This window comes from Dromiciops gliroides, chromosome 1, assembly GCF_019393635.1.
Source record: "Dromiciops gliroides isolate mDroGli1 chromosome 1, mDroGli1.pri, whole genome shotgun sequence".
Lineage (NCBI taxonomy): Eukaryota > Metazoa > Chordata > Mammalia > Microbiotheria > Microbiotheriidae > Dromiciops > Dromiciops gliroides.
The window spans coordinates 716,200,586-716,222,651 of record NC_057861.1 but is presented as its reverse complement, the minus strand read 5'-3'; the positions used below and the strand labels follow the sequence as shown (position 1 = coordinate 716,222,651).

The 22,066-nt window shown below is 41.3% G+C and overlaps 1 protein-coding gene across 8 annotated transcripts in view; it reads left to right on the top strand.

The window, feature by feature from the left end:
- Positions 1–22,066, top strand: part of ITPR1 (inositol 1,4,5-trisphosphate receptor type 1) — a 395,541-nt gene that overhangs the window by 236,667 nt on the left and 136,808 nt on the right. For 5 of the 8 annotated variants that reach the window (XM_043977916.1, XM_043977911.1, XM_043977912.1 and 2 more), the window contains 4 exons: positions 4,555–4,590; positions 5,824–5,874; positions 15,091–15,223; positions 16,279–16,469. In XM_043977916.1, the coding sequence (XP_043833851.1) occupies positions 4,555–4,590; positions 5,824–5,874; positions 15,091–15,223; positions 16,279–16,469 (411 nt within the window). The remainder of the gene's footprint in view (positions 1–4,554; positions 4,591–5,823; positions 5,875–15,090; positions 15,224–16,278; positions 16,470–22,066) is intronic. The other 3 variants (XM_043977918.1, XM_043977915.1, XM_043977917.1) reach the window with 2 other exon arrangements.

Sequence of the window (22,066 nt, the reverse complement as noted above, 5' to 3'; positions counted from 1 at the left end):
GGAGATAGGAAGACCTTCATTCAGGTCCATGTCCCTGACACATGCTGATGGTAAGACCCTGGGCAAGTCACTTATCCACTCAATGTTCCAGGCAGCTAAGATTGTAGATTGCAGAGAAGGCACTGATTTGGCTTCATAGAGGAAGGGAGCTCCCTCAACAGAGCATTCACTTTACCAGTATAATCACAGATTTATTGCAAAACATGTTATCCATAGAGATGAAATACATATAGCAATTTATATTCAGGATATTAGGTTTGGAAGGGAATAAGCATTTATAAAATGCCTACTATGTGCCAGGCATTATACTAAGCACTTTAGAGCTATCTTGTTTAATCCTCACAACAACCTTAGGAGGTAGGTAGCATTATGGTCTCCCTTCTGCAGTTGAGGAAACTGAGGCAGACTGCAGTGAAGTGACTTGCCAGATTCACACAGCTAGTAAATGTCAGTCAATAAGCATTTATTAAGGTCCTATTATATGCCAGGCAGCCACTGTAATAAGATCCAAACAGAGGCAAAATACAATCCCTGCCCTTAAGGACCATACAAACCAATGTCTGAGGCTGGATTTGAATGGAGATCTTCCTGATTCCTGGCCCAGTACTCTATCTCTTGTGCTTTCCTGCTGCCATTAAGGGACTTTAATGAATTATGGTTCTGCTTACACTTTTTTCCCCCAAAGTTAACTGTTTGTGCTTTTTTGTTCCTTCATCTAAGTGGCCAGACTTATTGTTTTGGTCAAAGGTCATTGATAGATTTCTAAGCCAAAGAGTAGATAGAAGTTGAGTTTTCAAGTAGACTTTGAAGATCAAAACAGAAGAAATTAAGTTCATTGTTATAAGATCAGGTCACTTATTAAAGTTGATTTCATAATAACAGTTATCTGATAAATTGTAATCATTTGGTCTAATCAATTCAACAAGCATTTATTAAGCACTTACTGTATACAAGACATTGTTCTAGGCACTGAGAATACAAACATACATAAAAACAATCTTTAACTTCATGGAGTTTACATTTTACTAGCGTAATAACATTTAAACCAATAAGTACCATGTAGTTTGGGGAGGAAGAGAGTACTAACCAGGGGGATCAGCAAAGGCTTCTTGGAGAAGATGGCCCCTGAGTTGAACCTAAAAAGAAGCTAAAGGTTCCAAAAAGTGGAAGTGAGAAAAGAATGCTTGGTGTAGATGATGATAGCTTGTACAAAGGCACACCGATTTGAGATAAACTGATGAGTCCTGAGATGGCAAGTAGATCTGTTTGCCTCTTAGGTAGAGTACATGATAAAAAAATATAAGGTGGGTTGGTATCAGACTCTGGTAAACAGAGGAGGTTTTATTTTGTCCTAAGGTGATGAAGAGCTACTCAAATTTCTATATGGCAAGGAAGTACCATGTGTAAACCTGGGCTTTAGGAATAGTATTTTGGCAGGTTCTAAGTCTTGAACACTGATGTCAACAGATATTCAAGATGACCTTGAATCTGTGATGAGACCTGTTCGACCTATGAAAGCTAAATCCATTCGGAAATTGAAACTCAAGTCATTATGGTCCTAACCCAGCTAGACCGGTAATTAACAAATTAGTTGTCAACAGATATATAGTTCAGAAATTAGCTTCTTTTCTCTGAAAACCACATAAATGTGGTTTTGTTTTAGTTTGTTTCTATAATTTGTGGCATAATCCATTAATCTCAACAAAATCAAAGGAAAGCCTTCCAAATATACACATATAATGCAAATTACTTACATTGGTTTTTTTAATGCATCCTTTAACAAACTGGTAACTATTTATCCTGGTTCCTTCACAAGAAATGGATTTTTGGTCATGGCAAATCTGAGCTCCAACATTTACTACTCTTTGTGACCTTGGGCAAGTGACCCACCTTCTCTGAACTTCTTTTACCTCATCTGTCAATTGAAAATGTTGAAAAAAACAATTAAAAAAAATTTTAAAAAGAAAGTGTTGAACTAGATACTCTCTGTGATCCGTTCTAGTTCTACCTAAGGGAGTTAGATGGTTGTCTCAGAGACATCTTCATTGTACAACCATTTTTAATGAGCTTCTGCCAACACATGCCATGCATGGCACATCAAAGTAGGACAGTGTTGTTTTGGTAGACCAAGTTACCAGTGTGTATCTTTGTTTCAGAAAAAAAAATCTAGTTAGCTAAGTTGTTGGTGTAATATGCTAATGAGGCCAAGGTCATAAGTCTAGTTCCAATGTGGGCCATTTGTCTTGGATTTGCGCCCCACTTGCAAGCTGTGCCCTTGAACACACAAAGAGCCAAGTCACAGACACATGCCTTTGGTCAAAAGGAGACAGGACAAGGTGCAACAATGATTAGATCAGCTGTAATCTGTTGCTCCTGGGAAAAAAAAAACACACATTCTTTTAATGACGTCAGTCAGCATCTTCATTTATGTGCTGACATTTTTCATGTACATGAGCATCCCTTCTTCATACCTTTTACCTCTTCTATCACCTTTCTTCTCTATAGAAATTCGGTCCAAGATAGTGATCTGATCATTTCAGAAGCTGGCTAAGAAGAGGTCAGCAGCATAGAAAGCCTTTCCCTTTAATGAGGACAATGAGGGAGGATGACACAAGTCAATGGATTTTCAAAAGTCTTTGGAAAAGTTTAGGAGCCCGGTATTCTAAAAAATGTTAACCAACTTTCCAGTCACCCAGATTTGCAACTCTAGCTTCATCCTTGATGCTTCACTTACCCTCATTTTGGATCTGTTGCCAAATCTTGCCATTTCTACCTTCGTAACATCCACTTGAGTATAATCTGGAATTATGACCAAAGAGTTATTAAACTGCTTATATTCTTTGACCCAGCAATGCCACTACTAGGTTTATTCCCAAAGATGATTAGGGAAAAGGAAAAGAACCTATATGTTCTAAAATATTTACAGCAGCTCTTTTTTTTAACATGTCTCCTTCTTTTCACTTGCACAGCTATTACTCAAATGCCCTCATCGCTTCTTGGCTGAACTACCATAATAGCTTTCTGATTGGTTTTCCTGCCTAAAGTCCTTCCCCATTTGAGCCCTTTCTCTACCAGGCTACCAAAGTAGCCTAAAGGCCATGTCTGATGATGTCCCACCACTTCCCCCTCACTCTGTACTTTAAAAACTCCAGGGGCTCCCCATTACCACAAAGATCCCGTCTGCAATCCTCCCTTTGACCTTTAAAATCCTTCACAGCCTGAGCCCTCTAACTATCTAGTCTTATAATTGATTCCCCTCTGCATACTCTGTGATCCAGCCATACCACACTACTTAAGATTCCTCATTCAAGTCACTCTGTCTCTTTACTGTGCTGGGTTTCCCCTGTGCCTGTAATGCTCTTCCTCACCTCCAACTCTTAACTTCACTGATTTGCTTCAAGAATTAGTTCCGATTTCAGCTCCTATATGGGGTTTCTCGTTTCCCCATCACCTACTTCCTAGGACCTTTCCTCTGAGATTACCATCCATTTACATTTTATTTGTCTATCTACCTATATTTTCTTTATCTATCTATTTCTATATCATCTGTCTATCTACCTATGTCTTATATACATGTGTCTATATCTATATCTATATCTATATGTATGTCTGTATACATGTGAATGTCATCAGTATCATTTGATGGTGTGTTATCTTCCCCAGAAAGTGAACTCCTTGAGGGCAGGGGAAATTTTTGCCTTCATTGTATCCTTTGGGCTTAGCACAGTGCCTGGTGTGTAGTAAGCCCTTAACATAGACTTGTTTACTAATTCATTGTGTGTTCTGAGCATCAGTACCTCACTTCTGTTTGCCTCCATTTGGCAAACCCTGTTTTCCTTTTTGTAATATCTGGGTGCTGCTGCTCAAGAGATGTTAGATGGATGATCCTTTGCTAGGTCTTTCCAATCTTATCTAATCCCCCAAGCATTTAATTAAGTACCTACTATGTGCCTGCTGTGGATACAAAGGAGCTTACTACCACTCTTTGGGATGTGATATATGTTTGTTAAGTTGAATTTGTGTCTGCGAGGTACACAGAAGGTATTGGTTCCTGCTAGATGTCGTCTTTTTTTTTCTTAGTCTTTTTATTTTTATTTTATTTTTTTAAGTGAGGTAATTGGGGTTAAGTGACTCGCCCAGGGTCACACAGGCCGGATTTGAACGCAGGTCCTCCTGACTCCAGGGCCGGTGCTCTATCCACTGTGCCACCTAGCCGCCCCTCTTAATCTTTTAAGAGGGAATATATTATTGACTTCTTTTCCCCTAAATGATCTTATAGTATCTTGTCCTTTAGGCTCCCTGTGTTATACAGAGCCTCTCACTTCTGATGCCATGATATCTGGGGCATTTCTAGTCATATAAATTTATAATTATAATGCAAAGTGTTCCCATCTTAGTCTCTCTGCTCTCTACTTTGGCATAGAAGAGAGCCAATCCGCAGAACCTATGATCTCACTACCACTGGTGTGCATTAAGTGTTGAGTGTTAGACTTCTTTGTGAATATAAGAGATGTGGTACTCTGAACTAACATTACACATTTTATTTTCAACTAGCTGCCACAACCTCCAGAAACGGAGAACTCGGTAGAGGTGTGTTGCTCACCTATATTTGCTATGCCGACAAATATGGGTGTTTATGAGTTGTCTTGGTTGAGTGTCTTAATTGTTTGAGCAAAATCTGTGTCCCCGTATTTTGTGAACTTGAGGGAAATCCGTAGTTTGGTTGGAGGATCTGATGGTTCCTGCAAATCCCACTGATCTCTCAATGCAGAAATTGCCTTCTTGGCCAAAAAATCCCTTCAGTTCTAAAGGTGGAGTTGTGACTTCTAGCACTTTACACCAAAGGCACAGAGTTTTATATTAATGGGGTAGCATCCACATTTTTAACCTAGAAGTTGTTTTCCTTAGATGCATTGTGCAAATTCTCCCTTGTTTTAGGAGAATTCTGGGTGCCTTTGATGCATGTGGAGAAAAGTGCAGTTTCAAAATGCATCAACATAGCATAGAAATTCCACTGATGGAATAGATACACACACACACACACACACACAGACTAACTCCACAGGATCTGTGTTCTCTTTTCTAGCTGTATCTAAAGAAGTCTTTTGAATGAGGACTTGGGAGTCATTTAAGTACTTGAGGTTTTCAGGGAACATTTTTTTCTCTTATCGGTAGAATTAGACAATTTTTCCAAATCTGCTAATAAAGCAAGCAAGGAGTTTAAATTATTTTCAATAAACTTACCAAAGGCCTTGTTTTTTTTTTAAAAAAAGAGCAAAAAGCACAAAGGTCTTTATAGTTTATATGTTTAATGTTAATCTTTTTTTTCATCTAGCAAGAGAAAGTCCTGTTAATAAGGATGATTTATAATTAAATAACTGCACTTTGCTCATTATGGCTTCTGTGGGTGTGCATGTATGTATGTATGTGTGCATGTATGTGTGTATGTGCGTCTTTATGCATGTATTGTAGAATAATGCATGTGTGAATCACCAAGGAGCTGCCCCTCCCCTCCTTTTTTCAATTTTGCATTACAAATTACTATTAGATTATATGAAGAACCCATAGAGAAGTTCCCTTTGAACTCTAGCAAAACCAAGCATCCTCCTTTATCTTAAAGAGGGTATCAGAGCAGGCCAGATTAGTGAAGCATCATCCGAAGTAAATGAGTACTCCTGTTGTTTGATCCGGTGGTTTCCGTAACTTTGGCCTTGCTCTTGTTTTGGTTGTGTGACATGCTCTCAACAATTTTATTACTTATTGATGCTAAAGATAAAGTGTTTCTTTAGTATCATACTTAAAATGGCATTTCTGCATGCTCAGCAGGAGGTTGATCAAAGTCTACCACTGAGGCAACTGGAGGACCATAAAAGGGTATGTATGTGGTCCCAAATATTTGGAGCTAATCCTTGTAATGTCTCTGTCAAACTTTCACTGTCGTTCAAAGAGTCTAAAAAAAACATTATTAAGTACTTATTTAATGGCAGCTAAACATAGGTACTAATCTCAGTGAGACAGATTAACTGGAAACTCACCTTTGACTTAGCAGATCAGAAAACATTCCTTAAAAATCCTTTTCACAAGAATGGCAAGAAGATGTTAGCACTCGTCATTCCTAAGGGTTGAGTTCTTCCAATGAGATGATTTGTTTCTGAGAAACAACCTGAAGTCCATTGCTGTGGAAAGAGCACAGAACTTGAGGACCAGAGTTCAAATTTTAGCTCTACTGTTTGATTACCTGTGTGACTCTGGGTGAGTCACCTAACCCTCGGTTTCCTTAATTATAAATAGAGGGGCAGCTAGATGGCGCAGTGGATAAAGCACCGGCCCTGGATTCAGGAGTACCTGAGTTCAAATCCAGCCTCGGACACTTTACACTTACTAGCTGTGTGACCCTGGGCAAGTCACTTAACCCTCATTGCCCCACAAAAACAAAAAAACAAAAACAAAAACAAAATTATAAATAGAAAGAGTAGGACAAGAGGGACTCTCAGGTCTTTCCAAGCTCTAAATCTATGATCTTTTGGTTGTAATTAGTGTGTGCAAGGCTTTGCCCTTAGCAGAATAGCGGTCCAAGTTCACATGTCGTCCAAGGCCAACTATAGTAGCTGTGGAAAATCTGGGTACAGTGCTGGAGCAGAGAACCCTGTGTCCAGTTGTTTCTCCTGCCCGGCCAAGACTCTCCCAATCCACCACAGCCACCAACCTTCCCTAAAATCATCAGAGGGACGTGGAATGTCTTGTGCCTACCATTAGCAATGGGCATCCAGGAAGTAGAGACTCATTGCTTTATCTCCAAGGAAAAGTTCCCATGAGAGGAAGTAGATACTTAAGATACTGAGAATAAGTTGTAGCCATTCCCCTCCCAGCAGGCTTCGGGTGATAGGATTGTGGAGCAAGAGCTGAAAGAACTCTCAGAGGCTATTTGTCCAATTCCCTCATCTTAGAGAAAAAGAACCTGAGGCCTAGGGAGGTCAAATCACTTGTCCAAGGTAACACAGGTAGTAAGCAGTCAAGTTGGGATTTGAACTCAGGTCCTAGAACCTCTAGCACTAGTGTGCTTCCCAGGATACCACAGTGATGCATCTTCAGTGGCAGTCAGCCGCCCTAGCTGTGGTCTAAATTGTTTCCTTGTCCAGGTTTCCCCTATATTCACTCCCTTTCCAACACTTCATTTTCCTTTTCTTTCTTTTTTTTTTAAATTTTATTTTTAGTGAGGCGATTGGGGTTAAGTGACTTGCCCAGGGTCACACAGCTAGTAAGTGTTAAGTGTCTGAGGCCGGATTTGAACTCAGGTACTCCTGACTCCAGGACTGGTGCTCTATCCACTTCGTCACCTAGCTGCCCCCCATTTTCCTTTTCAATAAGTATTCCTGCATCTTAGAAATTGGCTTCTGGCATTTATCATTTCTCTCCTTAATGCCTACTCCTAGGATAAAGGGAGTTAGAACTGGGAGGAACTTTATAGAAAAACCATCTGATCCAAACTCCCCATTTTAAAGATTAAACAATGAGACGAATGGCCAAAGATCGCATAGGTGGTCAGTGGCTGGGATTTGAACCCAGGTCCCTGGGATCCTGTGCTTTTTATCAGAACATGCCCTGGCACCTAGTCAGGTGTCCCATAGGTTTGAAAGTCTCCAAGACCTTTTGTGGAAAGGGCACAATATGGGGGATTTAGGAGAGAAGCCTGTTGCCTGAGGACCATTGACAAGTACATTGTCAAAGTAAAATACTGGAAGGGCAGATCTTACTTTGTTTTCTTAGGAAGGTATTAGCACAGTGCCTAACACACAGAAGCTTAATAGAAATTCCTTGGTTGGTTTTCATTGAGTAGAACTCCCACAGAAGCTTGTAGGTCCAAGAAGCCAAGTAGGCATTTGTGTCTGTCCCGGTCCTTAGGGGCTCCATCATTCGCACATCTCTACCTGCAGAGGTGACCCTTGAGGTTGGGCAGATGCCAGTTGAGTAGGGATAAGCAGAGGAATCTCTGTTCTTGACAGAGCCATGACTACAGCTGAATGTTGTTTCTTCTTGACACTGATTACTCCTTACCAATATTCTTACTTGACACTTAATACAAATGAAACTGACTGTTGTTGAACTTTCTTTCCCCTAGGTAATGTGTGTTGTATTCCTCACTGCAGCGAAACATCTGATATTTGTTTGCATACTGTAGGTGTTAAACTGCTGGAAAATACTAGCATTATTTTTAAAGAAGTGTTTCACAGCCAACTGTTAAAGCTGAAGAAATGACGTTATTTGGGAAGTCATTTTTTTTTTTCCTGCTCTGCCATCAGATGGCTCAGTCTAATGTATTGTGAGCAGCTCAGGGCTGTTGAGTAATTCATGTCAAAACAATTATGAAGGCTCTTCCCCAAAGCATTTAAAGGCCCCTCAAGGTAAACTGTTGACTATGAAAACAGAGAACTCCAAAAAACCACTGGCCCTCATTGGGCCTAAGTTCTTACAGTAGGAATCCACCTGACTTGTGGAGGACAGGAGAGTGTGGGAGCTGCTTTTTATTGCTGTCACCTTTTAAGGAAAATTCTTGCAACTTGTTCCTTCCTTCATGAAGGCTATGGGCCTTGTCCCTCGCCTTAACATCCCACATGTACTCTCCCCACCGCCCCCCCCCCCTCAGCAGATTGTGACAATTCAACTTTCACATTCAGAGTTGAGAGAGGAAAAACAAAAACCCACAAAGGAGCCAGAGAGCATTAATTAAAAAGAACCCAGGAGAAAATAAAAGTTGTGGGGGAACATGTTTTCATAATGAGTGCATTTCACGTTATTCTCATATAGGGGGAAAAAACCCATAGCATTTGATGCATCAGTTGCTATGGTAACTGCTAGCTAGGGTTTTCAGTACAAAAGAAGGGAAAATGGTAATATGAAATCCCAGTATAACTTAAGTTTGGCATACAGGATGCAGAAATGTGAAGTTGGCATTTAATGAGTACACACATGGTGCTCCCCGCTTCCCCACCTTTTGCCTAATTTGAGCCTAATGGCATGATACATCATTTACCCACAAAAGTGAGAGTAGCTGGAACCCAGGTCACTGTTGCCTAGATGTTGGAGAGTATAAAACCGGGGAGAAATCTGAGAGATCCTTAATTCTAATCCTCCTGTTTCTCAAGTGAGTTGAGTTCAAAAATAGAGAAGTGACTTATCCAAGGTCACACAGCCAAAGGAGTCACAGAGTAGGATTAGATCCCAAGTGTCCTAGTAGTGCTTTGTGGCTAAAAACTTCCCTCTCTAAAAACAAAAACAAAAACAAAAACTTCCCTCTCTCTTTGATGCTCTGATTTACTAGAATGGTGTGATAAGTTATTCAGTCTTAGCTCTCTCTTTTTGGATGGTCATGGACCTGGTTTGGTCTCTCTCCCCTCCCCCTCTCCTTCCCTCCTTCCCTCTCTTCCTCCTCCCCTCCCTTCCTCTCTCCTTCTCTTCCTCCCTTCCCTTCCTCTCTCCTTCCCTCCTTCCTTTCCTTCCTCCCCTACCTCCCTCCCTCCCTCCCTTCCTTCCCTACCTCCCTCCCTTCCTTCCTTCTATATATTTTGGAAAATAAAATTCTATTCAAAACAAAATTTAAGAGGGCAGTTGAGGGTGCTTAATGAGCTGCAAATCACGGATTCGTTCCTCATATGACAAGTAAGCCTCCCCCTGTTCCGTGGCCAAAGGCTAAATCCCTCACTTTTGCCAGTCGTCTCACAAATGAATGCTATTGGGGCCCAAAGTTAGAAGCCAGGATGAATCCATGCTGCCTATCACCACTTCTGTGAACACAACTCAGGAAACATGTGTTGGTGGCAAGTAGGCAACTGCCTCCTTTGTTCTTGGAGAACAATGCACTGACTGATCCCCATTGCTTACCGCCCAGAGGAGTCTGCTTCTTCTTAGCAGCCTCTTGAGAGTTTTCTTTGAAGGAGGAGAGAGGTGGGACTTAATTCCTTGAATCTGCTTTTATTTCACAGTAAGGTGCTTCATATTCCAACTAACCCTTTGCCTCCTTCCCCCTCTCCAAACCCTGCCAGTCTCTGTGGAGTATCCTCATAACATCATGTAATCACACTGCAGGCGAACTTTGCGGAAAGTAGCCCCAAGGCTTAAGAAAACCTTGGCAAGTCTGGTCCACCCCCTTTATTTTCCCAGATATTTGCCTTCAAATCTCCAGCCTTCTTCTTGGGACTTGTTAACATATCACTTGAAATTCTACTGAGTCATGTTACAGTTGCAGGTCTCTTCAGAAGAACTCTTGGGGTTCTATTTCAGGACCTGCTCTGTTTTCAGCACCTCTCCTGCCTTGCTAGACTTCTCACTTAGCTCTCTTGATGATATGTCAGAGGTAGCTTCATGCCATACTACTCCTTTGCCCTAAAATAGTTCAGTGGAAAATGCTATGTAGCCCTCAGGTTGGGGGGCCTGACAAATGCAGGAGGTGTTAGAGGGCCCACTTGAAAGTAAGGGTAAAGAAACCCACTTCTTGTCCCACAATGGTTTGTCAAAGCAGTAATTCAAGAAATATTTCTCGAGCACTTACTGTGTACACTGTGCTAGGCCTTAGGGGATATGGACGATGTAGATGAGACACAACCCTACCTTCATGGAATGAAATGTAGGAGGGGAATATGATGCAGCCAATTCTAATGAGGAATACCTCCATCGCAGGTGAGAAAAAATGACCTGTGAAGTTTAAGGGATGGAAAAATAATTGCTTACTTGGTCGGGAAGGCCCTTGGAAGGTAATGTTGTATGCTGGGCTTTAAAAAATTTAAAAGAATTTCCAAATGCAGATCAGTAGACAGAGAGAACAATATGAACAAGAGTGCATCAGGAAACAAAATGGCCGGTAGTTCTGTTGGCTAGAGTATGAGGCAAGGAGTCTTGGGAGATGAGGTTGGGAACATAGGGTGGTACCAACTTGTGGCAGGCTCTGAATGCCAGGCAGAAGAGCTGGGAAAATCATAAAAAGAGGAGAGACACTGCAGTTAGTGAAGAGCGATTTCGGTTTTTGAGCAAAGGAATGCACATCAGAAAGTCTGGCAGCTGGGCGAAAGATGGTTAGGAGGTAAGAGAATGGAGGCTAGAAGATCTGTTACGAAGGTATTGTAATAGTACAGGAAAGTGGTGAAAAGGCACCGATACTGGAGTAGAAATAATGAGGAGAGAGAAGAGGAAGGATAAAAAAGAGTTGATTGGACAAGACTTGGGAGGTGTTAGATGTGAGAGGTAAGAGTCAAAAATAGTGTTGAAGTTTTGATTGGAGGAATGCCGGTGCCACTAATAAATGTGGTTGTTCCTTTGTTTTTGAAGAGGTCCAGTGACATCATGGGTGATGTCTTGACTTGCGCGTGAATTGGATTTAGTGAGGCAGAGCTGCACAAAGCATCAGTCTCACTCTCTCTTCCTGAGTCATCAAAGGCCAGTGGCAGGGCAAAAGTCAAGACGACTGGTTATGGCTCTGATGCAGTGGGTGACCTTTGTGTCTTTGATGCCTCTGTGAACTTGATGCCCCCAAGGTACCAGCTTTAGCCTCCTTCATGGCCATTGGAACAAATTCTGATCTGCTCATTCTGCCAGGGAAATTCTTTGCATGCTTGGGGTATACCTCCCCCTAACTTACCAACGGGTTTGAGGCCTGTCAGTTACCCTCAACCTGATGTAGCCCATCTGCCAAGATGATCTACCAGGGTGTGGCTGCTGTGCATGCCACAACTTCTTGGAGCCATGGGTGAGAGTTGGGTGAAGGTGGACACCAAAGATGGGTGAGCAGTCCTGAAAAGGGCTCAGTAAACCCTCACTCTGCAGCTGCTAGCCCCACCCCATCCCTGCCCCAAAGACCCCATACACCCTTACTAACAAATTAGGAAGGGAGAAAAAGAGAAGCAGGTCTAGAAATAGCAATGATACACACCATTTGGACATAGGCTTAAGGTACTGATGATTTTTCCAAGTAGAGAAGTCTTACCACAAGTTGGAGATGCAGGTTTTGAGCTAAGGAAATAGAGCAATGCTGGAAATAAAGAGTTAGATGTTATCTGTATAAAGGCCTAATAGTTGAAGCAATAAGAGGGAAGGAGATTATCAGTGTAGAAAGGAAAGAAGAGGACCAAGGGCAGAACCTTAGGGGAAATCCACATTACAGAATCCTGGATAGAATGAGAAGCCAGGAAAGGAGGCAGAGTTATCATAGAAAGTAGTTTTAAAAGGGGGCAGCTAGGTGGCGAAGTGGATAAAGCACTGGCCCTGGATTCAGGAAGACCTGAGTTCAAATCTGGCCTCAGACACTTGACACTTACTAACTGTGTGACCCTGGGCAAGTCACTTAATCCTCATTGCCCTCCCCCCTCCCCCCCCCAAAAAAAAGTAGTTAGGAGAACCTGAAAAGGTGAAGCCTCCAAAGTCAGTGAGGAAGAAGATACACAGAAATAGGGGTTGGCCAATTCAACAGATATATTAGGTGTCCATCATATTTAAGACACTGTCTGTCCTAGGCACTAAGGATGCAGAGATGAAAAGGGGTTCATTCCTTGCCTCAAGGAGTATATTTAGTGGGGAGGGAGAGAGACTATGACATAAAGCACAAATAATTATAGCATGTAATAGACAGTGACTGGGTCAAAGGTGAGTCAAGCAAAATACTTAAATAAATTTGAGGAGGAAGAAATCTCTCACCTTGGGTATTGGGGAAGGTTTCATAGAGAAAGTTGCATGTGATTGGGACTTGGAGTAAAGGAAAAATTTCAAGGCTACAGATGTTCAGGTGAGAGAAGACAAGAATCCAAACTGAGATGGTTATACTGGGAATGGAGAAGAGGGGGCGGAGTTGGAGAAAAACCCAAAGAGGTAGAAACCACCAGTAGATTAATAGGGACAGGAAGAGGTCAAAGAGGATGTCAAGATTAGAATTCGGGGTGACTCAAAGGATGTTCATACTTTTGATAGAGGCATGAGAGTTAGGATGAGGCGCATATTTAGAAGTCAGTTTTGTCAAATACCGCCTAGAAGTCGATTCAGTTCAGTAGACGTTTGTTAAATGCCTTGTGTGTGCAATTCAGAGAAGGAAAGGATGAAAAGGGGGACTGATGGACTGTATACTTATTATCGGTGAATATTTTATATTATTTTATATCGATGAATATTTTCTATTTCTATATAACTTTGAGAACATTTTCATAGAGCGATAGGGAAATAAACCAGTTTGCGAGGAGTTGAAGAAGATATGAACAGGGCAGCTCGGTGGCGCATTGGATGGAGCACCAGCCCTGCAGTCAGGGATACCTGAGTTCAAATCCGGCTCAGACACTTAACACTTACTAGCTGTGTGACCCTGGGCGAGTCACTTAACCCCAATTGCCTCACTAAAAAAAAAAAAAAAAAGAAGAAGAAGATATGAGAAGTCATGAAGCAATGTCATTCAGGTGTTGATATGTTTTTCAGGAATTCTGGCAGTAAGGGGGAGGGGAAGGATGGAATAGGGAGTAGCAGCTGACTTGGGCAAGTACACCTAAGTAGTTGCAAAAGAACCAGTGGAGATGGGGCAGTTAAGATGCAGGAGAGAAGTTTCAGGTTACAGGTCATAAGGAGAATAGTGGGACAAACTTATCGCCCTGAGTAAAAAGGGGGTGATGTTGCTGATATGTTTGGAAAGGGAGCCTGGGAGGATTTGCAGAGGACACTGATTCAGTCTTCTCAGTGAAATCGGGGGTCATCTCACCAACTGTAAGTTCAGTGGGTACTATTGGTGGCTGGAGGAAAGATAGAGGAATAGGGAAAATGAGTCACTTTAAAGTAGAAGGCTTTGGAGAGACAAGAGATCTTTCTACTAGACTAGGGACATAGGCAAGAGTTATGCTTCATGATTGGGGTATCTTTGGTAGTCTGATGTCCAAAGAACTCCATTATAGTTGGGGAGTTTCTGTTTGTAATTCTCCAGTGTTTAAAAGACTGAAAGGGACAAGACTGCTATAAGGAAGACATAGTGTCTACCCCTGTTTTTTGAATTCTTGTTAACACATTGAGAATATCCACTTTGGCTAGAGCCATATTTTTACATGTTCCATGGAAACTGATTTGTTGCATTTTGGACCTATCTAAATGTCAATGACTTATCCAATGAGCAGCTCCCTAGGAGACTATGAGTGCAAAACAGTTGTTAATCAACATTGGTAGAGGGAGTTTCCGCCCTAGTACCCTTTACCAGTCAAATCACGGGACTCAAGTCACCCCCCCCCTCCAAGAAAAAAAAATCACATGAATATCTTTAAAAATAGGATTTTTTCTAGTTGCTTTTAGATGGTATTCTAAAACAGGAACTGTGTTACAATGCTGGTGGCCCAGCAAATTGGTTCAGCCTTTTTGGAGAGAAGTCATGCAATACATAACAAGCTATAAAATTGTTCATACCCTTTGACCTGGTATTTCCACTTTGGGGAATATGTTCCAAGGAAATAACCCACAGGAGAGAATAATTTGTACCATGATGTTCACAGCACTATTTATAATAGTGTGAAATCAGAGACAGCCTCAATGCCCACAACAGTAGGAGAATGGCTAAATAAATTATGGTAGGTTGATGTGATAAAATCCTCCTAAACCATGACAAATGGCTCAGGTGTGGCCTATACTGATGAAGCGTGTTGATATTGATACCCCTGGATGCCACTGCATGTGTTGATGTGAAATGTCTCTGTACACTGACAAAGATTAGAAGAGAATTTAAAGTGATGGAAATGAAGTTTAATGTTCATTAGATAATCTTTAAAAGTCGCTTAAGTGCATAAGAATGATGGTAAACGTTATAATATGTAAATGAGCCTTTAATTTTAGTCTTTGCATTTTTTACTATTTGACAAAGAGTATCAGGAAGAGGAAACATCCGGAGTTGCTGCTTAGGGTTATGTGGTCTTGTCACTTGGAAAATATTGAACAAATTAACCTGAAAGTTTGCAAGTGTTCCTGATCTGTTTTCCCCCTAGTAAAACTAGGCCAATTATGACTGAGTACCCCTGTGTCTTTTGAATATTAGTTGCTCAGTTATGCATTAAATTCAGGACCTGATTTCATTATCCTGTTTGAATTAAGGGTGAGGCACTCAGGCAAATTTTGGTCAACCGTTACTATGGAAACATCAGACCTGCAGGAAGAAGAGAGAGCCTTACGAGCTTTGGCAATGGCCCGCTATCTCCAGGAGGACCTGGCAAAGCTGGGGGAGGAGGTAGGCTGTGCGGTAGGCTAATTAGTGCTGTGTGTGACTCTGGATTGCCGTGTGGTATCTGCATGTTTCTGCATAACAGATTGAATATTTAACAGGTGAACTGGGGCTGTGTGGGGATCTGGGGAAGGGTTGTTATTTTTTTTTTCTTTAAAGCAGCTCATTATTTCTTTAGCTTATATCCTATCAAGAAAAAAAAACCACCTATAAATATTTTCATGCAAAAGAAGGCCCTATTTTCTTCTCTAATGGAATTAGAAAATCCATAAGTTGAACATTTACTAAGTGTTTACTTCTTTTGCTTCACTAGATCATATTCCTTTCCCATGATATATGAATAATCCGGTCAACTTGACTTGATTATATTCCCAGTCACTAACAAAAAGTCTTCCTATTAACCAGTAGAATTAAACAAGTAATTACTGCCTAGGAAGAATTATCATGAGAGTACACAACAATTAGCCCTATACACCCACTTGCTTTCCTGGAGAAGAAATTATTTTTTTTTTGGAAGAAATGATTTTTTAAAGTATTTTATGGTGGCCTTGAGCTATTAGTCATTTTTGAATCACAGATAATCACAGATTTTGGAGCTATACCTGACCTCAGGAATCACTCATTCAGCAAACATTTATTAAGCTGCACCATGTACCAGACGTAACAGGATATAATGACAAAAATGGCGCATTCCCTGCCCTCCAAGAGCTTACATTCTCTTGAGGGAAAATGATATGTGCGTATGTTAGCAAATATATACAATGTATGAAATGATATGTATTATAACATTTAATCTAGAAACATAATCATCTAATCTCCCCATTCTACAGAGGAAGAAACCGAGGCCAAGAGGACAATGACTTGTTCCTTTGTGGTGATGATGATAGCTTGCATTTATGTAGTGGATAATCTCTAAAGTTCCCTTCTGCCACAAAAGTTCATTTCTGGTCCATTTTTCCTCTGTGTCAGCAAATGCCCGAAGCATTAGGAAATTGATTTTGTGTTGAATGGACTTACTGGTCTGGTACCTCACTCTCCATCATGGTGCTCCACCTTTCTAGGGGGAAGTTCAGGATCTAGTACCATGAGCAGAGGCGAGATGAGTTTGGCGGATGTTCAGTGCCATCTAGACAAAGAAGGGGCGTCCAATCTCGTCATCGATCTCATCATGAATGCATCCAGTGACCGAGTTTTTCACGAAAGTATTCTGCTTGCCATCGCGCTCTTAGAAGGCGGCAACACCACCATTCAGGTAGGGAAGGTGTTCGGTGATGGGGGGTAGTAAGGCACAGGGGTAATAAGTGCTGTTTACTTTCCATGTCATGGAGTCATCGAGTATTATCAACTGCTTGAACAACAGACGTGTCGTTCTGAAGGTGTAGTGTTTATTCTACCCTGCTTGTTCTGGGAATAAGATTGTGAAATCCTTTAAAAAACCAATTCAATTTAGGCCAGTTCGGACAATACTTAACCTCTCACCTCTACGGTCTACCTGGCATCTACCTCTCTGGTATTGTTTCACACACTTCCCCTTTATGTGCTCTCTTCTCCAATAACTCATACTTTTGTATTTCAAAATTTGCTCGGAAACAAGCATGACTTTAGAAAATAGTTGATAATCTGATTTTTTCTAAAAGAGAATGTCCCTGGCATTCAGATGAACTCATCACAAAGTGACCAAAAAAAAAAAAAAGTTGGGAACGTCTGTGTGATTTAGGTTTCTTTTTTTTCCCCATTTAAAAAAATACGTATGTATACCAGATTAGCTTCATTTCCTGGGGTTGTTGCTTAAATTAATTCAGATGCCTTTAATTTTAGAGTGCAATGAAACTTTACCAGTTTGTACTAATTGCGGATTCAACTCCACAAGTGTCTCCTACATGCAAAGGCCTGTGCTAGATGCTCGCACTACAAAGGCCAAAACTAGTCAGTCCCTATACCCAAGGAACTTGCGTTCTACTGAGGAAAACATGTATAGTACATGCATACGTATATACATACATACACCCATACATGTGTCTGTCTAGTATAGTAAAGTAGAAGGAAAATCTAGGAGGAAAAGAGAGCAGGAATGTGTAGAAGTGGCAGGGAAGGGTTTGTAGAGGGAATTTTGGATTTGCACCTTGTACGACAATAAGGATTCTCAAGTTAAAGATTGAGGAGAGAGAGACTTCCAGGTATAGAGAAGCTACAGAGAAGAGGGAGATAGCGTCAAGTACTGGGAACCATCAATAATAGTCCAGTGTGGCTGGAATGTCAAGTTGAGAAGGAGAAACATGGCTAGAAGGGTAGGTGGGATCCAAATTATAGAGGTCCCTAAATACCAGGCCTTTTTTTTTTCTATTCTACTATGTTATAGAAATACTTGTTTTATTTCTTAAGTTTAGAATAAAATAAATTAAATTTAAAAAAAAAGAAATTGTTATTTCATTCTGGAGATAGTAGGGAGCCATAGTAGGTTTTTGAGCTAGGGAGTCACACTTGTGTCTTCAGAAGATTATTTATTTTGATGGCTACATGGAGAAGAGACTAGCATGGAGGAGATTAACAGGAGGCAGTTTCAGTAGTACACAAAAGTTATGAGTGCCTAAGGGTGGGAGCAATTTGAATGGAGAAAGAGGGAGAGATGTGACAGGCAACAGAGTCTGTTTGAAGGAGTAATAATAGGCCCCTAAAAGAGCTGGGAAAAAAGGCAACCTAATTCAATTAGGCAAACACATGGGATCATAGGTTCAAAGATATTCATCCCCACTCATTGGTCATCTCCTGGACAGCCGCAACAGCCATCTTGCTTCCTGGATCAGAGAGCATACTGTGGAGATTTTAACCCTTTCATCTCTGAAACTTCTGCCCTGAGGCCCCTGATGTTCTGATGCTTCACCCAGTCCACTCTTTCAGGCAGCCTCCCCCCATGCTTCATGTCACTCCTTGCTCTCCTTTCTTCTCTCTAGCCTTGTCAGCTGCCTACCCATCCAACTACCCACCCCACCTGCGTTCTGGAACCAGGAACAAATGCAGTCTGCCATTGTTCCTAGGAAGGGAGGGGGTGTTACTCTCCTTTTTATCCCTGTCCCTCTTAGACCCAGGAGGCCTTCCATAGCCACCAGTCCCTTCTGGGGGTCGTCCTCTCCTGTTAGATTGTAATCCCCAGGACTTAAGACAGAGCCTGCCACAGACTGAGTCCTTAATAAATGCTTTTTTATTCATTTCACTCCTGACATTTGAAAAACTCTGCACTTGACATTAGAGATCTAAAGATAAACACACAGTCTCAGTCTTGGAAGAGCTTAAACTCTAGGTGTGGGGGGGTGGATAAGAGGTAGAATAAGTTTACATTTAAGAGGGGAAGAGGAGGCAGGATGCAGGACTCTGCTTTGAACTCATAATTAAACTGCGGGCTCCTTGAGAGCAGGGACTTTTTTCCGCCTTGTTTTGTATCTCCAGTGTTTAGTAGGTACTTAGTAAATGCTAGTTGACTTGAATGGCTCGATTCAATAAAGTGTTATTAGAATACAGAGTAGAATGGAAATGGTCTAGGCAAAGTGCTATATAAGAAATACGAGGATAGGAAATCACTTTCAGAGATATATTGTAAGGGTAACGTTTCTAAGACCCATCAGCTAATTGGATGTTAGAGGAGAAGAAACTGTGAGAAATAATTGAGGTTCCAAGCCTCACTTGCTAAACTGGGAGATTGGCAGAGCTACCAAAGAAACAAAGAAGCCATGAGGAGAGGCAGATTTGAGAGGGGAGATGAGTCCCCCAGAAGAGATGGCTGGGCATGCAGTTGAGGCATATAGCAGGAATTTGGAAACATGGAACTGGCTTAGGAGGCCAAGGTTGGAATGAGATATATAGATTTGAGAATCCTCTTGATAGAAGAGGTAACTGAAGGCAAGGGAATGGAAGAGATTCCCCAGACAGAATAGAAAAGAGGACAGAGATGGAGTTTTCTGGAGTATCCACATCAATGAACAGGAGAAAGGAGGAAAAGAAGCCAGTAAATAAAGCTGAAAGGGTGTCAAATAATTAGAGGGAGAACAAACACTGGAGAGAGGAAAGGAAGAGCCAAGAGGGGCTGGTCAGCCTTGTCACATGATGGAGAAAGGTCAAGGATGGTGAATACTGAGAAAAGGGAATTGGATTTAGGTATTAAGCAACCGTAAGCCTTTGTTTTGTTTTTTTGTTTGTTTTTGGTGAGGCATTTGGGGTTAAGTGACTTGCCCAGGGTCACACAGCTAGTAATTGTTAAGTGTCTGATGCCAGATTTGAACTCAGGTCCTCCTGAATGCAGGGCCAGTGCTCTATCCACTGCACCACCTAGCTGCCCCAACCGTAAGCCTTTGAGAGAGCCAGTTCACTATAATGGTGTGGATGAAGCTAGGTTTTAGGAAGGTGTTTAATTGGAGGCAGTGACTACAGACTTAGCTTCCTAGAAATTTAATAGTAATAAATGTTAAAGAAAATTTACATGTAATTGAGAAATATCTAACAAAGTAAATAAAAATATTTTTAAAAATAAAAAGCTCCCTCTGGAGCCCAAGGAAATTTAGTAGTAATGTAAAGGAAAGATATATGATGATAAATTGAGGAGGTGGTTGGCTCAAAGGAATTCTGACTCAGTAGATAGAGTTTTGGTTTTGAAATCAGGAAGACCTGAATTCATAACCTGCCTTTGATACTTCCTAGTTGTGTGACCCTGGGCAAGTCTTTTAACCTTTCTCAGACTCAGTGTCCCCATCTGTAAAGCAGGAATAATAATGGCACCTACCTCCCAGGGTTGTTGTGAAAATTAATAATATTAATAATAACTTGAATTATTACATCAAGAATTTACATTGCTCCTTAAAGTTTGCAAAGCACTATGTTGTCTCAGTTTATTCTCACAACAATACCAGTTAGTAGGTGCTATTATTTTCTCCATTCTACAGGTGAAGAAATTGAGGCTGACAGAGGTTAAGTGACTTGCCCAGGGTCACACAGCTAGTAAGTGTCTGAGGTGGGATTTGAACTCAGGTCCTCCTGAATCCAGGGCTAGTGCTTTATCCACTGTACCACCTAGCTGCCTCCCCATCCTTCATTCTTCAAGAAGACTTAGGGACCTCTGCTGTGATAGACTTGCTGGTGATAGACAAATGAAGCAGAGTTGTGCAAAAGTCCTCCTTCATCAAAGCATTGGGGTCCAGTAGAAAGAGATTAATGAGGTCAGTAAAGAGGGACTATAGATGAGGGGGTAAGAAGGAATGATTAATGAGGCAGATGCCAGATGAGATGGGAAGGAATAGGATTAAAGCTACAAATAAAAGAGGGCTCCTGCATCCTTTGAGACCAGAAGGAAAGAATGAATGGGTGGGTAAGGGTGTGGAGGAGGTGATGAAGGGAACTTATAATAAATGGCCTTAGTCTTTTCAGGAAAGTAGAATGAGTTCAGCTTTGAACCTGCAGAGTTTGAGGCGATGGCAGAACATGCCGTCCTTGTCTTAGGTGGGGCTAGGGGAGGAGGGAGAAAGGATGAGGATGGAGTAGGTAATATGAAGGGAAAGAATTTGGGACCACTATGGGGGAAGGTATGATCCAGAGTCAATCTGAGATGAATAAAAGGATTGCTCTCAACAGTGAGGACCCTGTTAAGGTTGGCATGAGTCTGTTGTGGACTGAGTCAGTGTGGTTTCATGAATCCCCAACAGTGCTTAGGAGTAGAAACAGAGGGTGACCCAGGACTGGGCTTGCCAGAGTGGGGACTGCTGAAAGACAGGATTCAGGAATGAGATTGGCTAACCATAGGGGCAAGAAGGCAAGCCAATAAAGTAAAGCCAGAGTGGGGCTGGTAGCCTCAGAGAACACAGAGGAATGCTGGGAGCAGAGGCTACTTGTTAGCTGACTTCTTGGCTAACAAGGTATTTCACAGGAGAGGTCCCTAAGGCAACCTGTTATAATGAATAGTTATGTAGATACGAGTTCTAATCAGCATGTCAATTATTGACATATAAACGGTACTTTATTTTCAAGTGTTTTGAGTATTGCCCACAATCTTGTTGTCACTGTTAATTTAGTATATCTGTAAAGAGGAGAATGACTTAGAACCAGGAACCTGTTCTAAGGTCCTGTTCATGTTATTACAAATTCCTAAGTGCAGAATGTGAATGAACAAGGTTTGCTAGAGTTTGGCAGTTTTGAAGGATGTTTCCCCACCATACAGAGTTAGGCACTATGGTATATTAAAAAAAAAAAAACTACCCCAAAACCCCTCATTATTGAAGAACTCACAAATTGGGTGGGAATTTGTGATAATTAGCCCCGGAGATCAAGTTTACTAAAGTGTAGTACTTGGGGGAATTATAATGAAGAATCAAGTGTGGTACAGTGGTGGGGTGGTGATGGTAATCGTTGTTGTTGTAGTTTGTTGTAAGAAGGAGTACCTGGGTTTGCATCCCTGCTCCCTTATTCCATATGTGGTCTTGTCCCTGAACCTCTCTGAGCCTCAGTTTCCTTTTAAATTTCTCTAAAATGAGGGGATTGGCACCTGAAGTCCCTTCTAGATCTAAGGTCATGATTCTATGAAAAGCACATTCAATATTGCCAAAGTGTGTGAAATCTAATCACAAATGTGCCCAGGAAGGAGCCTTTACCAAAGGGTAAACTATCTCAGTGTGTGAAGCTTGGTCATCATTAATACATAGTAAAAAGTATCATATAACTGTTGTGTTCAAGAAGCCTTGATTCATGTGTTACATGGAGCGCCTGTAGAATACAGACTATTTCATGACTAATGAGCCACATGATTTAACTCTGGGCACATTAGGCACTATAGAAATAATGATCTGCAGTATGTTTTTTTCACAGTTGGTT